At 42.1% G+C, this 18,475-nt stretch overlaps 1 protein-coding gene and 1 pseudogene across 7 annotated transcripts in view; both read right to left on the bottom strand.

The window, feature by feature from the left end:
* Positions 1 to 18,475, bottom strand: part of ZNF157 (zinc finger protein 157) — a 46,722-nt gene that overhangs the window by 10,196 nt on the left and 18,051 nt on the right. For 6 of the 7 annotated variants that reach the window (XM_064574006.1, XM_045877072.3, XM_064574008.1 and 3 more), the window contains 2 exons: positions 1,158 to 1,284; positions 771 to 866 (listed from right to left, as the gene is read on the bottom strand). In XM_064574006.1, coding sequence (XP_064430076.1) covers positions 771 to 866; positions 1,158 to 1,284 — 223 coding nt within the window. Of the gene's footprint in view, positions 1 to 770; positions 952 to 1,157; positions 1,669 to 18,475 lie in introns of those variants that run through there. The other variant, XM_045877080.3, reaches the window with a different exon arrangement.
* On the bottom strand, positions 11,054 to 13,526 carry LOC135361926 (large ribosomal subunit protein uL23-like; annotated as a pseudogene).

The following is an 18,475-nucleotide window of genomic DNA, read 5'->3' as shown; positions in this document are numbered from 1 at the left end:
ACCACCCACCATTAAGCTACACTGGCCTCTTTGCTATTTTTAGGATATATCACTCAGGCCCAGCCTGACACGTACTATTCTCTCTACCCAGAATATTCAAAATCTACATGGTTCTGTCTCTCTCACATCACTGATGTTGGAGCACTAATGTTAACCTCACCAAAAAGTCTTCCCTGAGCACATTCTCTACAAGCACACAACCATCATTATCTATCTTACTTATCTTGCACTGATTTCCTTTTTACCACCAAACATTATGTATTTGTTTCTGGTCTCTTTCCCTCATCAGACTGCAAGCTCCAGGAGAACAGAGATACTAGTTTATTCACTGCTGGCCCCTACACTTCGAATATGACCAGATTAGAGCTGATACTCATTTAAGATTTGGTGGAACACTGAATGAATGAATGAGTGAATGCCTGACAACAGAAGGCATCCAAGGCAATGGCGGGAAGGAAGGCAATTTAGAATACTAAAGAGAGACAGACCAGCTAAGAATGTCTTACTTAGATGAGGCAGGCAGGGATAGATAAGAGTGGTAGATAACTACAGAAATCAAAATAAAATAGGACAGAGTACTTAAGTGTGAGCAAAATAATGGCATGTGTGATTTCGGTATGAAGCGTGTAGACCTTATGTAACCTCCAGTCATTTTCAAAGAGCAAGGGCCTCTATAAAGAGATTACTGAAGAACACTGCCCAAAGTGTTTTGACCTGAATTTCCGGGCTCTTATTTCCCGTTTCTGTATGTCTGGTTATTGCACACTCACCTGGGTATCCATGGCCTGAGGATTCCTCCTCTAATATCCACAGCTCTTCTCCTCGCTCCAACTTGAAGATCATCTCTGGTTTGGCCACGCAGAGGCCTGTTAATGGGAAATGGCACAGGACATGGGCCAAGTTGTCTGAGCTTAGGGCCTCTGATGGAGGAGGAAGGTGCATCTTCATGAGCTGCACAAGGAAGGGGTCCCATTTAAACCTTTCATTGGGGGAAGTGACAACACACACACTCTTCCTGGTGCCCCAAACTGATCAATCACCTGTGACCCTTGAATCTAGAACTAAAGTATCATTAAAGTCTACAAAGGCTGCACACATTACAGTAACCAAGAAAGGAAACACATGCTACCAGGAGTTACATGGACAATAATCCTCACCCACAGATGCCAGGTTGCTGTAGTTCTCCAACATCACATCCTTGTGCATGGTCCTCTGAGCAGGGTCCAGTCTGTGCCATTCCTGTCGGGTAAAATCCACAGCCACGTCCTCAAATGACACAGATCCCTGCAACAACAATCTGCAATTATCAGAATGGGACACACGGAGAAGATGTGTGGAAACTAATTTTTCTCCACAGAGCACTATTAAGAGTTAACCAGGAGCCACACTGGTGACCTGACTCTGTGTCTTGCTTGATATTATACTTTGTTGGGGGGAAAATCCAAAACAGCCCTGCTTTGTGTTAATTTATCAATCCCTGAAGAAAAGACTATTGACTACTGAGTTAACACTATGTACCTGGACCTGTCTCAGTTGTTGGTTAAACAAAAAGGAATAAGAGGCACCTGGGTGGCTCAGTCCATTGGGCATCTGCCTTCAGCTTGGGCCATGATCCCAGGGTCCTGGGATCAAGCCCCGTATCGGGCTCCCTGCTCAGTGGGGAGTCTGCTTCTCCCTCTCCCTCTGCCCCACCCCCAGCTCGTGCTCTCTCTCTCTCTCTCAAATAAATAAATAAAATCTTAAAAAAAAAAAAAAAAACAAGAAAACAAAAAGGAGTAAGATGGAGTGCTTGGGGACGCCTGGGTGGCTCAGTCGGTGAAGCATCTGCCTTCGGCTCAGGTCATGAGCCCAGGGTCCTGGGATTGAGTACTGCATCGGGCTCCTTGCTCAGCGGCGAGCCTGCCTCTCCCTCTGCCTGCCACTCCCCCTGCTTGTGCTTGCTCTCTCTCTCTGACAAATAAAATCTTTAAAAAAAAAAAAAAAGATGGGGTGCTTGTTCTCAAAGAGCTCATGCCCCAATAGAGACCTGTATATAAACACATTCTTGCAATGAGGTGTTACGGGAGCTGTGCTAGACATGTGTGCAAGGTGCAGTGGGCTTTCACAAGGGATGGAATGGGACTCCACTTTGTGTTATCAGGTTCAACTTCACTTGGGGAGATAGAGGTTTGAATCCTTAAACAAGAATATAATTGCCCTCAAAAAATATGGGGCAATAGCATAAGAAAAGGCAGGAAAACATGAAATACACATGGTGAGTTATGGAAAAACATATGACAGTATGACAGAAAAACAGCACTTCAGGCTATGATGAAATAAAGGGCTGTAGAGACATTCAGGGGCCGGAGAGTGGAGGGATTTTCGACTCTTTTTTTCTCCAGGTCATCAGTCTCTAAGACTGACTCCTTATACCATCAGAATATTTTCTGACCTTCCCACAATATATTTATATTTATAAATTATACAGAAGTACTGTCAAGTGGGGGAAAAGCGCAGACTATTAACTCCCCAAAAAATGGCGTGAGCAGATGGGTTGAGGCTGGTGCCATATATTGAGATCAGCAAAACAAGAGAGATACTAGGTTGGCAGAAGGGGAAATTAAAATAGATCTTGGATCTCAGCTGGAGTGTTTATGACACATACTGATAGACATCCAGCTGGCAGGTGGATATATGATTCTGAAGTTCAGAAGAGAAGGCTAGGATAGGCCAAGGATTGGGAGGTAATAGCACTTCAGTACTGGCTGAAGCCACCAGAATAAACTGGATGGTTAAGAAAAAACAAAGAGCTTGAGAGAAGCACCAAGTAAGTACTGAGTCAGCAGGGACACCGGAATTACATGAAGCTTGAAGGAGGAGGGTACTGTGGGACAGAGAAAATGGGTGAAATCCTGTTGTTGTTTTTTCATGCACTCCTGCCCCAAAGTGAGCCCCAGAGCCAAAGCTGCAACCTTGTAGCAGCAGACATCTCACGCTCTAAGGAAGAGAAATCCTTTTCTTTGGCAAGGAGAATAGTGGTCTGAAGCATGTAGAAAGGATCCCCATTGCCTTTTCTCTAACCTCCCACCACTTGGCCCCAAGGGCAAATGCAGTTATAGAAAGTGAGTGCCAAAGTGGAGAGACTAAAGCCCTAACTGTCCAGCCAAAAGACCATGGAGGGGATCGTGGGGGATCAGGACTGCGGGGGAGACTGCCCTAATAAAATAGCCTCAGAATACATGAACAAAACTCGGCCACCTGGGTGGCTCCGTCGTTAAGCGTCTGTCTTCGGCTCAGGTCATGATCCCAGGGTCCTGGGATCAAGCCCCACATTGGGCTCCCTGCTCGGCGGGGAGCCTGCTTCTCCCTCTCCCCCTCCCCCTGCTTGTGTTCCCTCTCTCCCACTGTCTCTCTCTCTGTGTCAAATAAATAAATAAAATCTTTAAAAAAAAAAAATACATGAACAAAACTGAAAGAACTAAAAGGAGAAATGGGCAAATCCACACTTATGGCTGCTTTCAACACTTCTCTTACTAATAAAAGTAACTAGTAGACAGAAAATCAACAGGAATATAGAAAAACTGAACACCACCAACCAACCAAATGACTTTGCAGAGCATTCCACTCAAAAATACAGAAATTAAGTTTCTTCAAGTACACATGAACATTCACCATGCTAGAACAAACCCGGCATCATAAAACAAGCCTCAACATAATCAAAGGCCCGTTGGGTACCAAGGAAAATTGACCTGGAACAACCAACTCTGAGATATATCTTAATAAAACAATTAGAGGGCGCCTGGGTGGCTCAGTTGGTTAAGCGACTGCCTTCGGCTCAGGTCATGATCCTGGAGTCCCGGGATCGAGTCCCGCATCGGGCTCCCTGCTCGGCGGGGAGTCTGCTTCTCCCTCTCCCACTCCCCGTTTGTGTTCCCTCTCTCGCTGTGTCTTTCTCTGTCAAATAAATAAATAAAATCTTTAAAAAAAATAAAATAAAATAAAATAAAACAATTAGAATTTAAAGACAAAGAAAATTTTCATCAGGGCCTCTAAACAAAAAGATGAAATAACTTCCAAGACAAGAGAATTAAACTGGCATCAATTTCTCAAAAACAAAGCAACAGTATACAGTATTTTCAAGAAAGTTATGGGAAAAAAGTACAAACAAAGGAGAGTCTATGCTTTATACTTGATACTCTTCAAGTATCAAGGCTATTAGAAGAACAGCGGAGTGTGCCAAAACAGTTGTGCTCTTCCTAAAGAATTTAATAGAGCTGCACTGTCCAATTCGGTAGCCACTAGACACATGTGGCCAGTTAAATTTAAGTTTTGATTAACTAAAATAGAATAACACAGAAAATTCAGTTTCTCAGTCACATCAGGCATATTCCCAGTGTTCAATAGCCACATGGGCCTAGTTACAGTCCTAGACAGCAGAGATACAGAACATGCTCATCACTGTAGGAAATTCTATTGGCCAGCACTAAACCAAATGATGAGTTTCATCCAACCAAAACCAATGAATAGGAAAATTTTGGCAAAAGCCTAACAGTGAGCATTTCATATACTTATTGTAAAGCTAAGACTAAAACAAGGCTGAGGTCATGGGTTGAAGGATAATGTATAAATATCAAGCTGTTCTGACAAAGTAGAAAAACAACTAAAAATGGAAGGACAATAGAAAGAAGAAGAGAAAAGATGAATAAGATCATTGACTGCTATATAGGTAAAGGTGAGAGACAAATGAGATGTTATAAAAGATTAATAAAGAAACAAAGGTAGGGGCACCTGGTTGGCTTGGTCAGTGGAGTGTGTGACTCTTGATCTAGGGGTTGTAAGTTCGAACCTCACCTTGGGTGTAGAGATTACTCAAAAATAAAATCTTAAAAAAAAAGGTAACTTGGTACAGCCATTATGGAAAACAGTATGGAGATTGTTCAGAAAGTTAAAAATAGGAGCATCTGGGTGGCTCAACTGGTTAAGCATCTGCCTTCGGCTCAGGTCACGATCCCAGGCTCCTGGGATTGGGCCCTACATTGGGCTCTCTGCTCAGTGGGTAGCCTGCTTCTCCCTCTCTCTCTCTCTCTCTCTCAAATAAATAAAATCTTTAAAAAAAAACAAAACAAAAACTAAAAAATTAAAAATAGAACTATATGATCCAGCAGTCCCACTTCTGGGTATATATCTGAAGGAAATGAAATCACTATCCCAAAGAGATATCTGTACTCCCATGTTCATTGCAGCATTATTCACAATAACCAAGATATGGAAAACAACCTTAGTGTCTATCGATAAAAAAGATGTGGTATATATATATACAACCAAATATTATTCAGTCATGAGAAGGAAGGAAATCCTACCACCTGCAACAACTTGGATGAAACTGGAGGACATAATGCTAAGTGAAATGAATCAGACAGGGGCACCTGGGTGGTTCAGTTGGTTAGCATCTGCCTTCGGCTCAGGTCCTTATCTCAGGGTCCTGGGATTGAGCTCCATATTGGGCTCCCTTCTCAGCAGAGAGTCTGCTTCTCCCTCTCCCTCTGTGCTCATACTCGTTCACTCTATCTCAAATAAATAAATAAATAAATAAATAAATCTTAAAAAAAAAAGAAGAAGAAGAAATGAGGGATGCCTGGGTGGCTCAGTTGGTTAAGCATCCACCTTTGGCTCAGGTCATGATCCCAAGGTCCTGGGATCAAGTCCCGCATGGGGCTCCTTCCTCAGCAGGAAGCCTGCTTCTCCCTCTGCCTGCCGCCCCCCCGCTTATGCTCTCTGACAAATAAATATTTTATATTATTTTTTTTATTTACTTGAGAGAGAGAGCACAAGAGGGGGAGCGGCAGGCAGAGGGAGAAAGCAGGCTCCCCACTGAGCAAGGAGCCCGATGTGGGGCTCGATCCCAGGGCCCTGGGATCACGACCTGAGCCGAAGGCAGTTGCTTAACCAACTGAGCCACCCAGGTGCCCCTCTCTGACAAATAAATAAATAAAATCTTTAAAAAAAAAAAGAAAGGAAATGAATCAGAGAAAGACAAATACTGTATGATTTCACTTATATGTGAAATCTTTAAAAAAGGTGAAACTCAATAGAAGTAGAGTAGAATGTTACCAAGGGTATGGGGAAAATGAGGAGATGTTGGTCAAAGAATACAAAGTCAGTTATGTAGATGAATGAAGTCTAGAGATCTATGGGGCACCTGGCTGGCTTAGTCAGTGGTGCATGGGATTCTTGATCTCAGGGCTATGAGTTCAAGCCCCACGCTGGGTATGGAGATTACTTAAAAATAAAAATCTTTAAAACAAAAGTCTAGAGATCTAATGTATAGGCATGAAGACTATACTTAATAATCCTATATTGAATGATGGAAAATGCTAAGAAAGTAAATGACAGGTGTACTCACCACACACGAAAAACAGTAACTATGGGGGCGCCTGGCTGGCTCAGTTGGAGGAGTGTGAGACTCTTGATCTCGGGGTCGTGAATTCAAGCCCCATGTGGGGTGTAGAGATTACTTAAATAAATACAACTTTTTAAGACATGGTAACTATGTATGGAGATAATATGCTAATTAGCTTAATTGTAGTAATCATTTCAACATGTATATGTATATCAAATCATCATGTTGTATACCTTAAACATATACAACTTTTATGAATAAATAAGTAAACAGAAAGAAAGAAGGGTTGACTAGGGGTACTATAAGAAGTATTAACACAAAGGGGTGTCTGGGTGGTTCAGTCGGTTAAGCTTTGGCTCTTGATTTGGGCTCAAGTCATGATCTCAGGGTCGTGAGATCCAGCCCTGCGACGGGCTCCACAGTGAGCCTGGAGCCTGCTTAAGATTCTCTCTCTCCCATGGGGTGCCTGGGTAAGCATCCTACTCTTGGTTTTGGATCGGGTCATGATCTCAGGGTCATGAGACTGAGCTCCACCTTGGGCTCTGCACTCAGTGTGCAGAGACTTCTTGAGATTTTTTTCCCCTTACCTCTCTCTCCCCCTCTGCTCCTCCCCCCACTCATGCTCTCTCTCTTTCTAAAATAAATAAATAAATAATCTTTTAAAAAAAGATTCTCTCCCTCGGCCCCTCCCCCCACCCCGCTTGCACTTGCTCCCTCTCTAAAAGAAAAAAAAGGAAGTATTAACACAAAGGGAATTACCAGCATAAAAATACAACCTTCTTAATTACCAAAAAAATTTAGAGGAAACACTCAATAAAAAAAGAAACACAGTGAATATAACATATACCCACAGTAATTACATCAGAAGATAAAATGAAAGAATTGAGACCAAACATATTTGTATTGTTTGTATCATCAAACAGTAACACAAATAACTGTAAATGGGCTTACCTCACCTATTAACCAAAAAAGGTTTTCACATTGCCTCATAAAGCAGAGCCCAACAATGCCATGCACAAGAGACATGTTTAAAACACAGTCACTCAAAAAGGCTAAAATTAAAGAGACAGACAAAGATTTACCAAATGAAAACAATATAAAAGCAGGGATAGAAATCCTGATGCCAAAGTAGAATTCTAAAAGCAATTATATGAGCCAAAGGAAGATACTTTGTAATGTTAAAAGCCCTGTCCAAAATGAAGATTTAACAACAAAGATATGTGAAAATACCTATGCACAAAGTTACACAGCAAAAGCCTATATAAACCAAAAACTATAGGAATACAAGAAATAGAAGCATTCTCTGATGGGAGACTTTGATACACCACTCACAAAATGAGACAGATTAAGTGGACAAAAAATAAGCAATGATACAAAGGACCCAAGCAACATAATCAATAAGGTGAAACTTTTGGATCTATATGTATTGAACATTACACACAGATCATACAAAATATACTCTTTCTCAAGCACACATAGGACATTCACAAAAATTGACCATGTAGTAGGGCACAAAGAAGATAATCTCAGTAGGTTCCTTAAAATAGCAATATTACAAACACCAATTACAATCAGTAAAGAAATTTAAGAGTTAGAAATTGACAAGCTGATTCTAAAATTCATATTTAAAAAAAGAAAGGACCTAGATAGCCAAAGCAATTTTGAAAAAGAAGAAAAAAGTTAAAGGGCTTACATTACTTCATTTTAAGACTTATAAAGCTACAGTTCTCAAGACAGTATGGTATTTTTGTAAAGATATACATGAGACAAAATAAGATTTAGAAATAGACCCACACATGAATGGTCAATTGATGTCTAAGGCGTCAAGGATATTCAGTGGAGAAAGAATACTCTTCTCAACAAACGGCTCTGGAACAACTGGATAGTCATATCCAAAAAACTTCAGAGTTCCTGAAGGATCTTACTCAAATGTTAAGACTAATTATCTCCAGAAGGTGAGATTATGAGGAATTTTCAAATTAAAATTTTTATATTTCTGGTCATTTAGTTAGGGTGGTGTCTATCAGGTTTCTCCATTATAAAGTTACCAATTTTCCCTATGGAATTAGATCTGTGGGGATATAACTTGAGACTATGCAAATATTTTGTTCGTCATTCAATTTTTATCCAATAGCTTTGGCATCCATCAGTGATTCTTGCTTGGCTCAGTTACCACTTCAATGGCTTCAAAATGGTTATTTTTCTAACTCTCATTCTTTCCACATTATTATTTGGCATTAGACATTAAGGAAGAACTTTCCCTTTCCCTTGTTCATTCATTTATTACCAGTATGGACTCACAGTTTATCTTGGTCTCCAACCAGACTGAACACCTAGCTGGGCACCCAAGGCCATAGGCACGTGTGGGTAAAACGGCCAGAAGGGCAGAGAAGAAACTTCTCTGGGACTCTGTCATGGAAGAATAATGAACTGTGATTCCAAAGTCTGCTGGTGAAGTCCTAACAGGGGCCATAGTTAGATTAGAAGGATATAGGGATACAACAGTTGATGGAATTAAGGTGGAAGGTTGGATGAAAATGGGAATGTTTGAATGGGCCTTATGTGAAGTGGTTGCATCTCTGTCTAAATGTATTCCTGAGCTGGACATTATGTCTGACTAGGGAATACTTCTTCGGTCTAGTATGGTAACACAGAAGGAATGGAAGTTCACCCTTTGGGCAGTATTAATTGTACATGATAAATGAGAATCTTCAGAATTGCCCAAGCCTATATAAGTTGTTATTCTGAAGCAGTATAGAATACGTGGGGGACAAAAAGAGATTACTGCTTTAATTAATGGCATGTTAGAAGCTGGAGTGCTAGTCCAACAAATTCTCCTAGAACAGCCCTGTGTAACCTGTGAAAAAGGTGGATGGTACAGGAAGACTAACAGCAGACTATCAAGGCTTAAATAAATTAGTAAAGCCTTATAGCACCAGTAGCTCCTGATATGGTGGAAAAATAAAGAAAGCTGAGGAGATTGGTTCTCAGTGACTGATCCTGCAAATGCTTGTTCCTCTATCTCAATATAGGAAAAGAGTAAACAGCACTTTGCTTTCACATGGAAAAGATCCTAATTTACATGTACAGTACTACCATGGTATTCTCTGAATTCACCAGCTGTTGTAAATCAACTATGTTGAAAGGATTTGGACTTGATGCAGGTCCCAAGGCTAATAATACACTACGTTGATGATATCATAAGATCAGAAACTAAAAATCAAGCCAGGACTGACTGACATGCAATAGTGACACATGATGAACAGAGTAAGTTGAAAAATCCAATGAAAATCCAAGGGCCTCCTCACATGGTGAAACTCATCAGAATACCCTAGGCTGGAACTAACCATGACATTGCCAGGCAACAAAAAATGAACTCCTGTTGGACCGCGACCATGGGCGAGAGCCAGGAACTGGCTGGAGCTTGAGAGGTCCTGTCATTCTCAGAAGGTAAGAAGGCCTCAGGCCCTGTATAAAGCATGAGTGATGGAATTTACACTTCTTCCTGAAAGGAGGATTCTGCGGTCACCATGTCAACCGGCACAGATATTTCCCTTCATATGATGAAGATCAGGGATCTATACTTACCCGAAAAGCTAGAGAGGCACCATGTGTTCCCACTGGGATGGCGGGGTTTGCGGCAATCATTGTGTGTGGATTATATAAATTGAAGAGCAGGGCAAATACTAAAATGTTGTCTGTTCACCTGATCCACATGTGTGTGGCAGCCCAAGGCTTTGCCATGGGAGCAATGACTCTTGCTATGGGCTATCTCATGTATAAGGAATTCTGGGCAAAGCCTAAACCTTAGAAGAAATGCTGTCTTGGTCGTGTTGAAATCTCATTCTGATGTTATATGTTCATGTTGAAGATAAATCATTAGAGTGAGTCAGACAATAACATGGTGATTTGAATACTGGCTTCCTTTCTTGCAGGCTTCATCTGCCTGGTGACCAAATTACTAGTGACAAGTTCACTAACCAGGTCATTCAGGGGAGTCAAATTAGCACCCAAAAACGTCACTTTTAAATGCACTTGATAGTGGTAAAATGTTTACCTTCTTAAACTCTTCTGATGAAATAAGTTCTTTTTTTAAAAATTTTATTTATTCATTTGAGACAAAGAGATACAGAGAGAGAGCATGAGCAGGGAGAGAGGCAGAGGGAGAAGGAGAAGCAGGCTCCCTGCAATACAGTGGCTAACCATAATAAAAAAAAGAAATACGTATTTTAAGTGCTAATGCAAAGGTAAATGAAAAACACTTTTTAAATGCATGAAGTATGTTTATTTTTCCCATAAGAATCATAAATGTTAACAAATTATCTATAATGGAAATGATGAATGACTCATGAGCAAGCTGGCTTGGTCACACACTATATACACTAACTTCGGTATACTCCAGAATACATTACTGCACTTGTGAAATTCTCTTGTCTAACCTAAATTTCCATTCCATGGTGATAACGTGGTACATGGAGCATTACTGAAGTAAGTGAACATCTAAAAAAAAAAAACAAAACAAACCCAAACTATTGTTGCCAACTGCTGGTACTAAGCAAAAAACACGGCACCTGATCAGTTTACTTGGATTTTTGCAGGATGCATGTTTCACATCTGTGGATATTGCTAGCTCCTATCTATAAAATTACCCAAAGATGGTCATATTTGAATAAGATCCTGAAAAAAAGTAAGCTGTCTCAATTGCAAAAAGCAGTAGCTCTCTCTTTTTCTTTTATGGTGAAAAAACTTATATTTAGATTTAGCCAGCTGGACTCAGTTTAGATGATCCCATTTTTGTTGGCAACATCCAAAGCATCATAGTCAGGAGCCAGTCAAACATATGCCTTCTTGGGCGCCTGGGTGGCTCAGTTGGTTAAGCGACTGCCTTCGGCTCAGGTCATGATCCTGGAGTCCCGGGATCGAGTCCCACATCGGGCTCCCAGCTCAGCGGGGAGCCTGCTTCTCCCTCTGACCCTCTCCTCTCTCATGCTGTTTCTCGCTCGCTCGCTCTCTAATAAATAAATAAATAAAATCTTAAAAAAAAAAAAAATATGCCTTCTTCTCTGCATTGGGCCTGATCAGGATGTTGATCTTGGCCACATCAATGTCACAGAGCTTCTTCACAGCCTGTGTGATCTGGTGCTTATTGGCCTTGATATCCACAATGAACACACGTGTGCTGTTGTCTTCTGTTTTCTTCATGGCTGACTTGGTGGTCAGGGGGACCTGGATGATGGCATAGTGGTCAAGCTTGTTTCTCCTGGGGGTGCTCTTCTGAGGATATCTAGGCCGCCTTCGGAGATGCAGTGTCTTGGGCCATCCGAAGGTAGGTGACAGGCAGATCTTTTTTTTTTTTTTGTGACTGGATGCCTTTCAGCACTACTTTCTTGGCCTTCAAAGCCTTCACTTTGGCTTCAGCTTCGGAAGGGGCAGGGGCTTCCTTACTCGCCTTCAGTGCCATCTTTGTAAAAGGGAATTGTAGCTCTCTTGATGCCTTTGGCCATTATGATCCACACTCGGATACAATTTTGGAACCGTCTGCAACTTGTACTAATAAAGACAGGAGTCCAGTAGGCTCATGAGCAAAATGATCATGGTGACAGGGATGGGGGCTATGTACAGACCCAGCAACATGGACTTCCACTCACCAAGGCTGATCTGGCTACAACCAGAGCAGCATGCCCAAGGTGCCAGCAACAGAGATCAACACTGAGTCTCCATTATGGCACCATTCTCTGGGGTTATCAGCCAGCTACCTGGTGGCAGGTTGATTACACTGGACTGCTTCCATCATGGAAAGGGGAGCACATTCTTGTTACTGGAACAGACAGTTACTCTGGATATGGATTTGCCTTTCCTGCACACCATGCTTCTCCCAAAACTACCATCTATAGACTTACATGATGCCTTATGCACTATTGTGGTACTCAACACCACATTGTTTCTGAGGAAGAAATTTACTTCACAGCAAACGAAGTGCAGCAATGGGTCTGCGCTCACGGAATTCACTTGTCTTACCAGGTTCCTCACCATCCCAAAGCAGCTGGCTTGATAGAACGGTGGAATGGCCTTTTGAAGACCCAGTTGCAGTGCCAACTAGGTGGTAATACCTCGCAGAGCTGAGGCAATGTCCTCCAGGAGGCTGTACAGCCTCTGAATCAGCAGTCTAATATACGGCACTGTTTCTCCCATAGACAGGAGTCATGGATCCAGAACTCAAGAGGTGGAAATGGGAATGGCACCACCCACTATTACCCACAATGATCAACTAGCAAAAATGTCCCTTCTCATCCATGTGACCTCATGCTCAGCTGGTACAGAGCTCTTAGTTACAAAGGGATGGATACTTCCACCAGGAGACACAACAGTGATTCTCTTTCACTGGAACCTAAGACGGCCACCCAGCAGCTCTGGGCTCCTCGTGCCTCTGAATCAACAACAGGCAAGGAAGGAAGTTGCAGTGTCGGCTAGGGTGGCTGATTCTGACTACCAAAGAGAAATTGGGCTGCTGCTACACAATGGAGGTAAGGAAGTATATGCCTGAAGTACAGGAGGCCCCTTGGGCACCTGGGTGGTGGCTCAGTTGGTTAAGTGTCAGACCCCTGATCTCAGCTCAGGTCTTGATCTCACAGTCGTGAGTTCACGCCCCATGTTGGGCTCCATGCTGGGCTTGGAGCTGACTTTAAAAAAAAGGGGGGGTTCCCCTTAAGGCATACTATCATGCTCTGTGCTTAAAGTCAATGGAAAACTATACAACCCCATTCAGGCAAGACTATTAATAACTGAACCCTGCAGGAATGAAGGTTTGGGTCACTGCACCTAAGTAAAGAACCATGACCAACTGAGGTGCTTACTGAGGGCAAAGGGAATATGCAATGGGTGGTAGAATGTATTTATAAACACCAGTGCTCTGTCAAATAAATTAATTAAATCTTTAAAAAAATTTTATTTGAGAGAGAGAATGAGAGAGAGAGAGCACTAGCTGGGTGAAGGGCAGAGGGAGAAGCAGACTCCCCACTGAGCAAGGAGCCCGAAGCAGGGGCTCGATACCGGGATCACAACCTGAGCAAAAGGCAGACGCTTAACCGACTGAGCCACGCAGGCGCCCTGAGGACTATAATTTTTACAAGTATTTCTTCCTCGTTTTGTTATAAATGTGTGTGTAAGATAATCATTTTTGTGGGCGCCTGGGTGGCTCAGTTGGTTAAGCGACTGCCTTCGGCTCAGGTCATGATCCTGGAGTCCCGGGATCGAGTCCCACATCGGGCTCCCTGCTCAGCGGGGGGTCTGCTTCTCCTTCTGACCCTCTTCCCTCTCATGCTCTCTGTCTCTCATTCTCTCTCTCAAATAAATAAATAAAATCTTTAAAAAAAAAAAGATAATCATTTTTGCTTTGTGCCCTCTCTTATCATCCAACATAAAATCTATTTTTTTTAAAGATTTTATTTATTTATTTTAGAGACAGAGCACAAGAGGGGGGAGCGGGAGAGGGAGAAGCAGACTCCCTGCTGAGCAGGGAGCCCGATGTGGGACTCGATCCCGGGACTCCAGGATCATGACCTGAGCCGAAGGCAGTTGCTTAACCAACTGAGCCACCCAGGCACCCCCAACATAAAATCTATTAATAATGGTTAGCTTTACATCACAGTATTTAAGTTACAGTATATCAAGGAGAAGAGTAAACATCACTCAATGACTTTGTATCTTCTGAGGAAATAATTAGCCTGTTTTCGGTTATACACATGATAGTTGTATCACGTTGGGCAGAAGGACGACCCTGTTATTCTCTTTATTTGGGGATTGAGTATGATTTAAGGTGATGCGTGTGGGTGCCAAGTTGACAAGGGGTGGACTGTGATGGTCAGTTTTATGTGTCAAGTGGGCTAGCTATCATCCCCAGTTACTCAATCAAACACTAATCCTTGATAATCTGGAGTGGGTTTTATCCAATCAGTTGAAAGGCCTTAAGAGCAAAACTGGTTTCCCTGAGGAAGAAATTCTACCTGTGGATGGCAATGTCAGCTCCTGCCAGTTTCCTGCTGGCCTACTCTATGGATTTTGGACTTGTCTAGCCAACTCACCCCATCACTTAAACCAATTCCTTGCAATAAATCTCATAAAGTACATGCACATATATATCCCCTACTGGCTCTATTTCTTGGGTAAAACTCTGACTGATACAGAGTACCCAGTTGGGCCTTTAATCCTTATAAGACACAGAAGAGGAGAAGGCAGACACAAAGGAGAGGATCATGTAAAGACAGAAGCAGAGATTATAGTGATATAGCCACAAACCAAGGAATGCCTATGCCCATAAGAAGGTGGAAGAAGCAAGGAAGGGTCCTCCCTTACAGCCTTCAGAGGGAGCATGGCTCTGCCAACACCCTGATTTCAGACTTCTGGCCTCCAGAACTGTGAGAGAAGAAATTTTTGTTGTTTAAGCCACCAAGTTTATGGTCATTAGTTATGGCAGAACAAGGAAACTAACACAAATTTTTCCTACTGGGAAGTCGGGTACTGCTGTAATAAATACCTAAAATGTGCAAGTGGCTTTGGCTTGGGCTAATGTGTAGCAGCTAGAAGAATTTTGAGGCAACTGACAGAAAAAACCCAGACTGCCCTGAAGAGACTGTTAGAAGAAATATGGACGTTATGGGGCGCCTGGGTGGCTCAGTTGGTTAAAGCAACTGCCTTCGGCTCAGGTCATGATCCCAGGGTCCTGGGATCGAGCCCCCAGTTGGGCTCCTTGCTCAGCAGGGAGCCTGCTTCTCCCTCTCCCTTCCTTCTTGTCCTCTCTCTCTCTCATATAAATCTTTTTTTTTTAAAGATTTTATTTATTTATTTGAGAGAGAGAATGAGATAGAGAGAGCATGAGAGGGGGGAGGGTCAGAGGGAGAAGCAGACTCCCTGCTGAGCAGGGAGCCCGATGTGGGACTCCAGGATCATGACCTGAGCCGAAGGCAGTCGCTTAACCAACTGAGCCACCCAGGCGCCCCTCAAGGAAGAATTTCTAAACAGCTTCAGCATGTTTAAGGTCAGGTAACTTGCAAAGTCCAGCTCTCTCCTTGGCAAGCTTTCATTTCTTTCTTCGTTCTCGAAGCCTGTTCTTTTTTTTTTTTTTTTAAGATTTTATTTATTTATTTGAGAGAGAGAATGAGATAGAGAGAGCATGAGAGGGGGGAGGGTCAGAGGGAGAAGCAGACTCCCTGCTGAGCAGGGAGCCCGATGTGGGACTCGATCCTGGGACTCCAGAATCATGACCTGAGCCGAAGGCAGTCGCCTAACCAACTGAGTCACCCAGGCGCCCCTCAAATAAATCTTTAAAAAATAAAAATAAAAAATGGGCAGAGAACCTAAATAGACATTTTTCCAAAGAAAACAGACAAATAGCCAACAGACACATGAAAAGATGCTCAACATCACTCATCATCAGGGAACTGCAAATCAAAACCACAATGAGTTATCACCTCACAACAGTGAGAATGGCTAGTATCTAAAAGAAAAGAAATAACAAGTGTTGGCAAGGATACGGAAAAAGAAACCCTAGTGCACCATTAATGGGAATGTAAATTGGTACAACCACACACTGTGGAAAACAGTATGGAGATACTTTAAAAAATTAGAAATAGAAATACCATATGATCTAGTAATTCCACTACTGGGTATTTACCCAAAGAAAATGAAAACACTAATTTGAAAAGATATCTGCACCCTTATGTTTATTGCAGCATTATTTACACTAGCCAAGATATGGAAGCAACCCAAGCGTCCATCCATAGATGAATGGATAAAGAAGATATATATACACAATGGAATATTGCTTGGCCATAAGAAAAAATGAGATCTTTCCATCTATGACAACACAGATGGACCTAGAAGGTATTATGCTAAGCGAAATAAATCAGACAGAGAAAGACAAGTACCATATGATTTCACTTATACATGGAATCTAAAAAACAAAACAAACAGACTCACAAACACAGAGAACAAACTGGTGGTTGCCAGAGTGTAGGTGGATGGGGGAATGAGCAAAATAGATAAAGGGGATTAAGAGGTAAAAACTTCCAATTATAAAATAAGTAAGTCACACAAATGAGAAGTATAGCATAGGGGGGCACCTGGGTGGTTCAGTCGGTTAAGTGTCCGACTCTTGATTTCAGCTCAGGTCATGATCTCAGGGTCATGAGATAGAGCCCTGTGTCGGGCTCTGCACTCAGCGCAGAGTCTGCTTGGGATTCTTTCTGTCCCTCTCCCTCTGCCCCTCCCCCTGTTCGCATGCACACTCACTCTCTCTCAAATAAATAAATAAATCTTAAAAAAAAAAAGGGAAGAACAGCATAGGGAACATAGTTAATAATACTGTAATAACATGTGGTGACAGGTAGCGACTACACTTACGTGGTGAACACTGAGTAATATATAGAATTGCTGAATCAATATGTTGTACACCTGAAAATAATACAACATTGTATGTTAATTATGCTTTAATTTAAAAAAAAGAATCTATAACCTATAATCTATATATTCGCCTGGGGTGGGGGAACATTCTAACTTGGAAAAGTCAAAAGATAAATAACTAACTGGTTGGGAAGTCCCTGCATATGGTAACCAACTGTCAGAAGCCTAAAGAGTCTAAAGGTCTGGCACAAGTAACTTCCATCAGCTTTCTTTTTTTTTAAGATTTTATTATCTATTTATTTGAGAAAGAGAGAGTGAATGAGCGAGACAGAGAGAGAGAGAGCGCGCATAAGGCGGGGGGGGGGGGGCGGCGGGGAGAGGCAGAGGGAAAGGGAGAAGCAGACTCCCCACTGAGCAGGGAGTTCGACAAGGGGGCCCGATCCTAGGACCCTGAGATCATGACCTGAGCCAAAGGCAGCCACTTAACCGACTGAGCCGCCCAGGAGCCACCCCTTCCATCAGCTTTTTTTTTTTTTTTAATTTTTATTTCATTTTATTTATTTATTTGAGAGAAAGAGTGTGTGAGAGAGCACAAGCAAGGGGAACTACAGAGGGAAAGGAAGAAGCAGGCTCCCCACTGAGCAGGGAGCCCAATGCAGGGCTCGATCCCAGGACCCTGAGATCATGACCTAAGCTGAAGGCAGATGCTTAACCGACTGAGCCACTCAGGTTCCCCCCATCAGCTTTCTTATGTAGTATTTCATACACCCAGTATCAGTATGCTGTTAGATGGCATGTTTTGCTTAGAAGTATTTTCTTCTAAAACTCTTAAGCCCACACAAAGTAACTGGTATATTGGGGTGTTTGGGTGGCTCAGTCGTTGGGTGTCTGCCTTCGGCTCAGGTTGTGATCCTGGAATTGAGCCCCGCGTCGGGCTCCCTGCTCCACAGGAAGCCTGCTTCTCCATCTCCCACTCGCCCTGCTTGCGTTCCCTCTCTCGCTGTCTCTCTCTCTGTCAAATAAATAAAATCTTATAAAAAAAAAAAAAAGTAACTGGTATATTGCTGAGTAACCTGACTCTGGATCAGATGCATTTTAATTAACCAATCAGATGATAATCTATGTTTTAGCCTTTCTCTTATCACTCAACAACTACAAGCAAAATCTTGTAGTTTTTAATCATAAAAACTGAATGAAAATTTTTTTCAAAAAGAAAAACAGCTACAGAAGAACTGTGATAGCATTTATGGCAAGGTTGTAATTGAAGGTATCATTTGCATCATCCATACGAAGATCTATCAAAAGATTTCTTGACCCTCAAGTATCAGGAAATCTGTACTATAGAGGAGTTATTGATTTCTTTATGGAGATATTGTAATTCATGTGTCTCATTGCACTTCTTACTCTGTTATGTCTTCCCAAAATATCAGAGATCAATCTGGACTTCAAAGTATCTAGCTGTGTAGTACTGTCTACCAGCATGCCTATATTCTAAAACTTACGTTGATATTTTCTTCTTTTTACTCCCTTCTTTATCCTAATACTCATCTACTTATACTTAGAAGCTTCCTAAAAACCACAGGAAAACAAAAGCAACAAGTAAATAAATGAACAAATAAAAACTGACTGAGGATGTGGTCATTTCTAACTCTTCTTTGGGAGATCTGGGAAGGAAGAGTTGGGGTGGGGTGGAGTGCT

Source organism: Mirounga angustirostris, unplaced genomic scaffold (assembly GCF_029215605.1).
Source record: "Mirounga angustirostris isolate CCGP_5_RB_7025 unplaced genomic scaffold, mMirAng1.0.hap1 SCAF_11, whole genome shotgun sequence".
Lineage (NCBI taxonomy): Eukaryota > Metazoa > Chordata > Mammalia > Carnivora > Phocidae > Mirounga > Mirounga angustirostris.
Note: the sequence above shows the minus strand (reverse complement) of the source record. Positions and strands in the feature narration are given on the sequence as shown.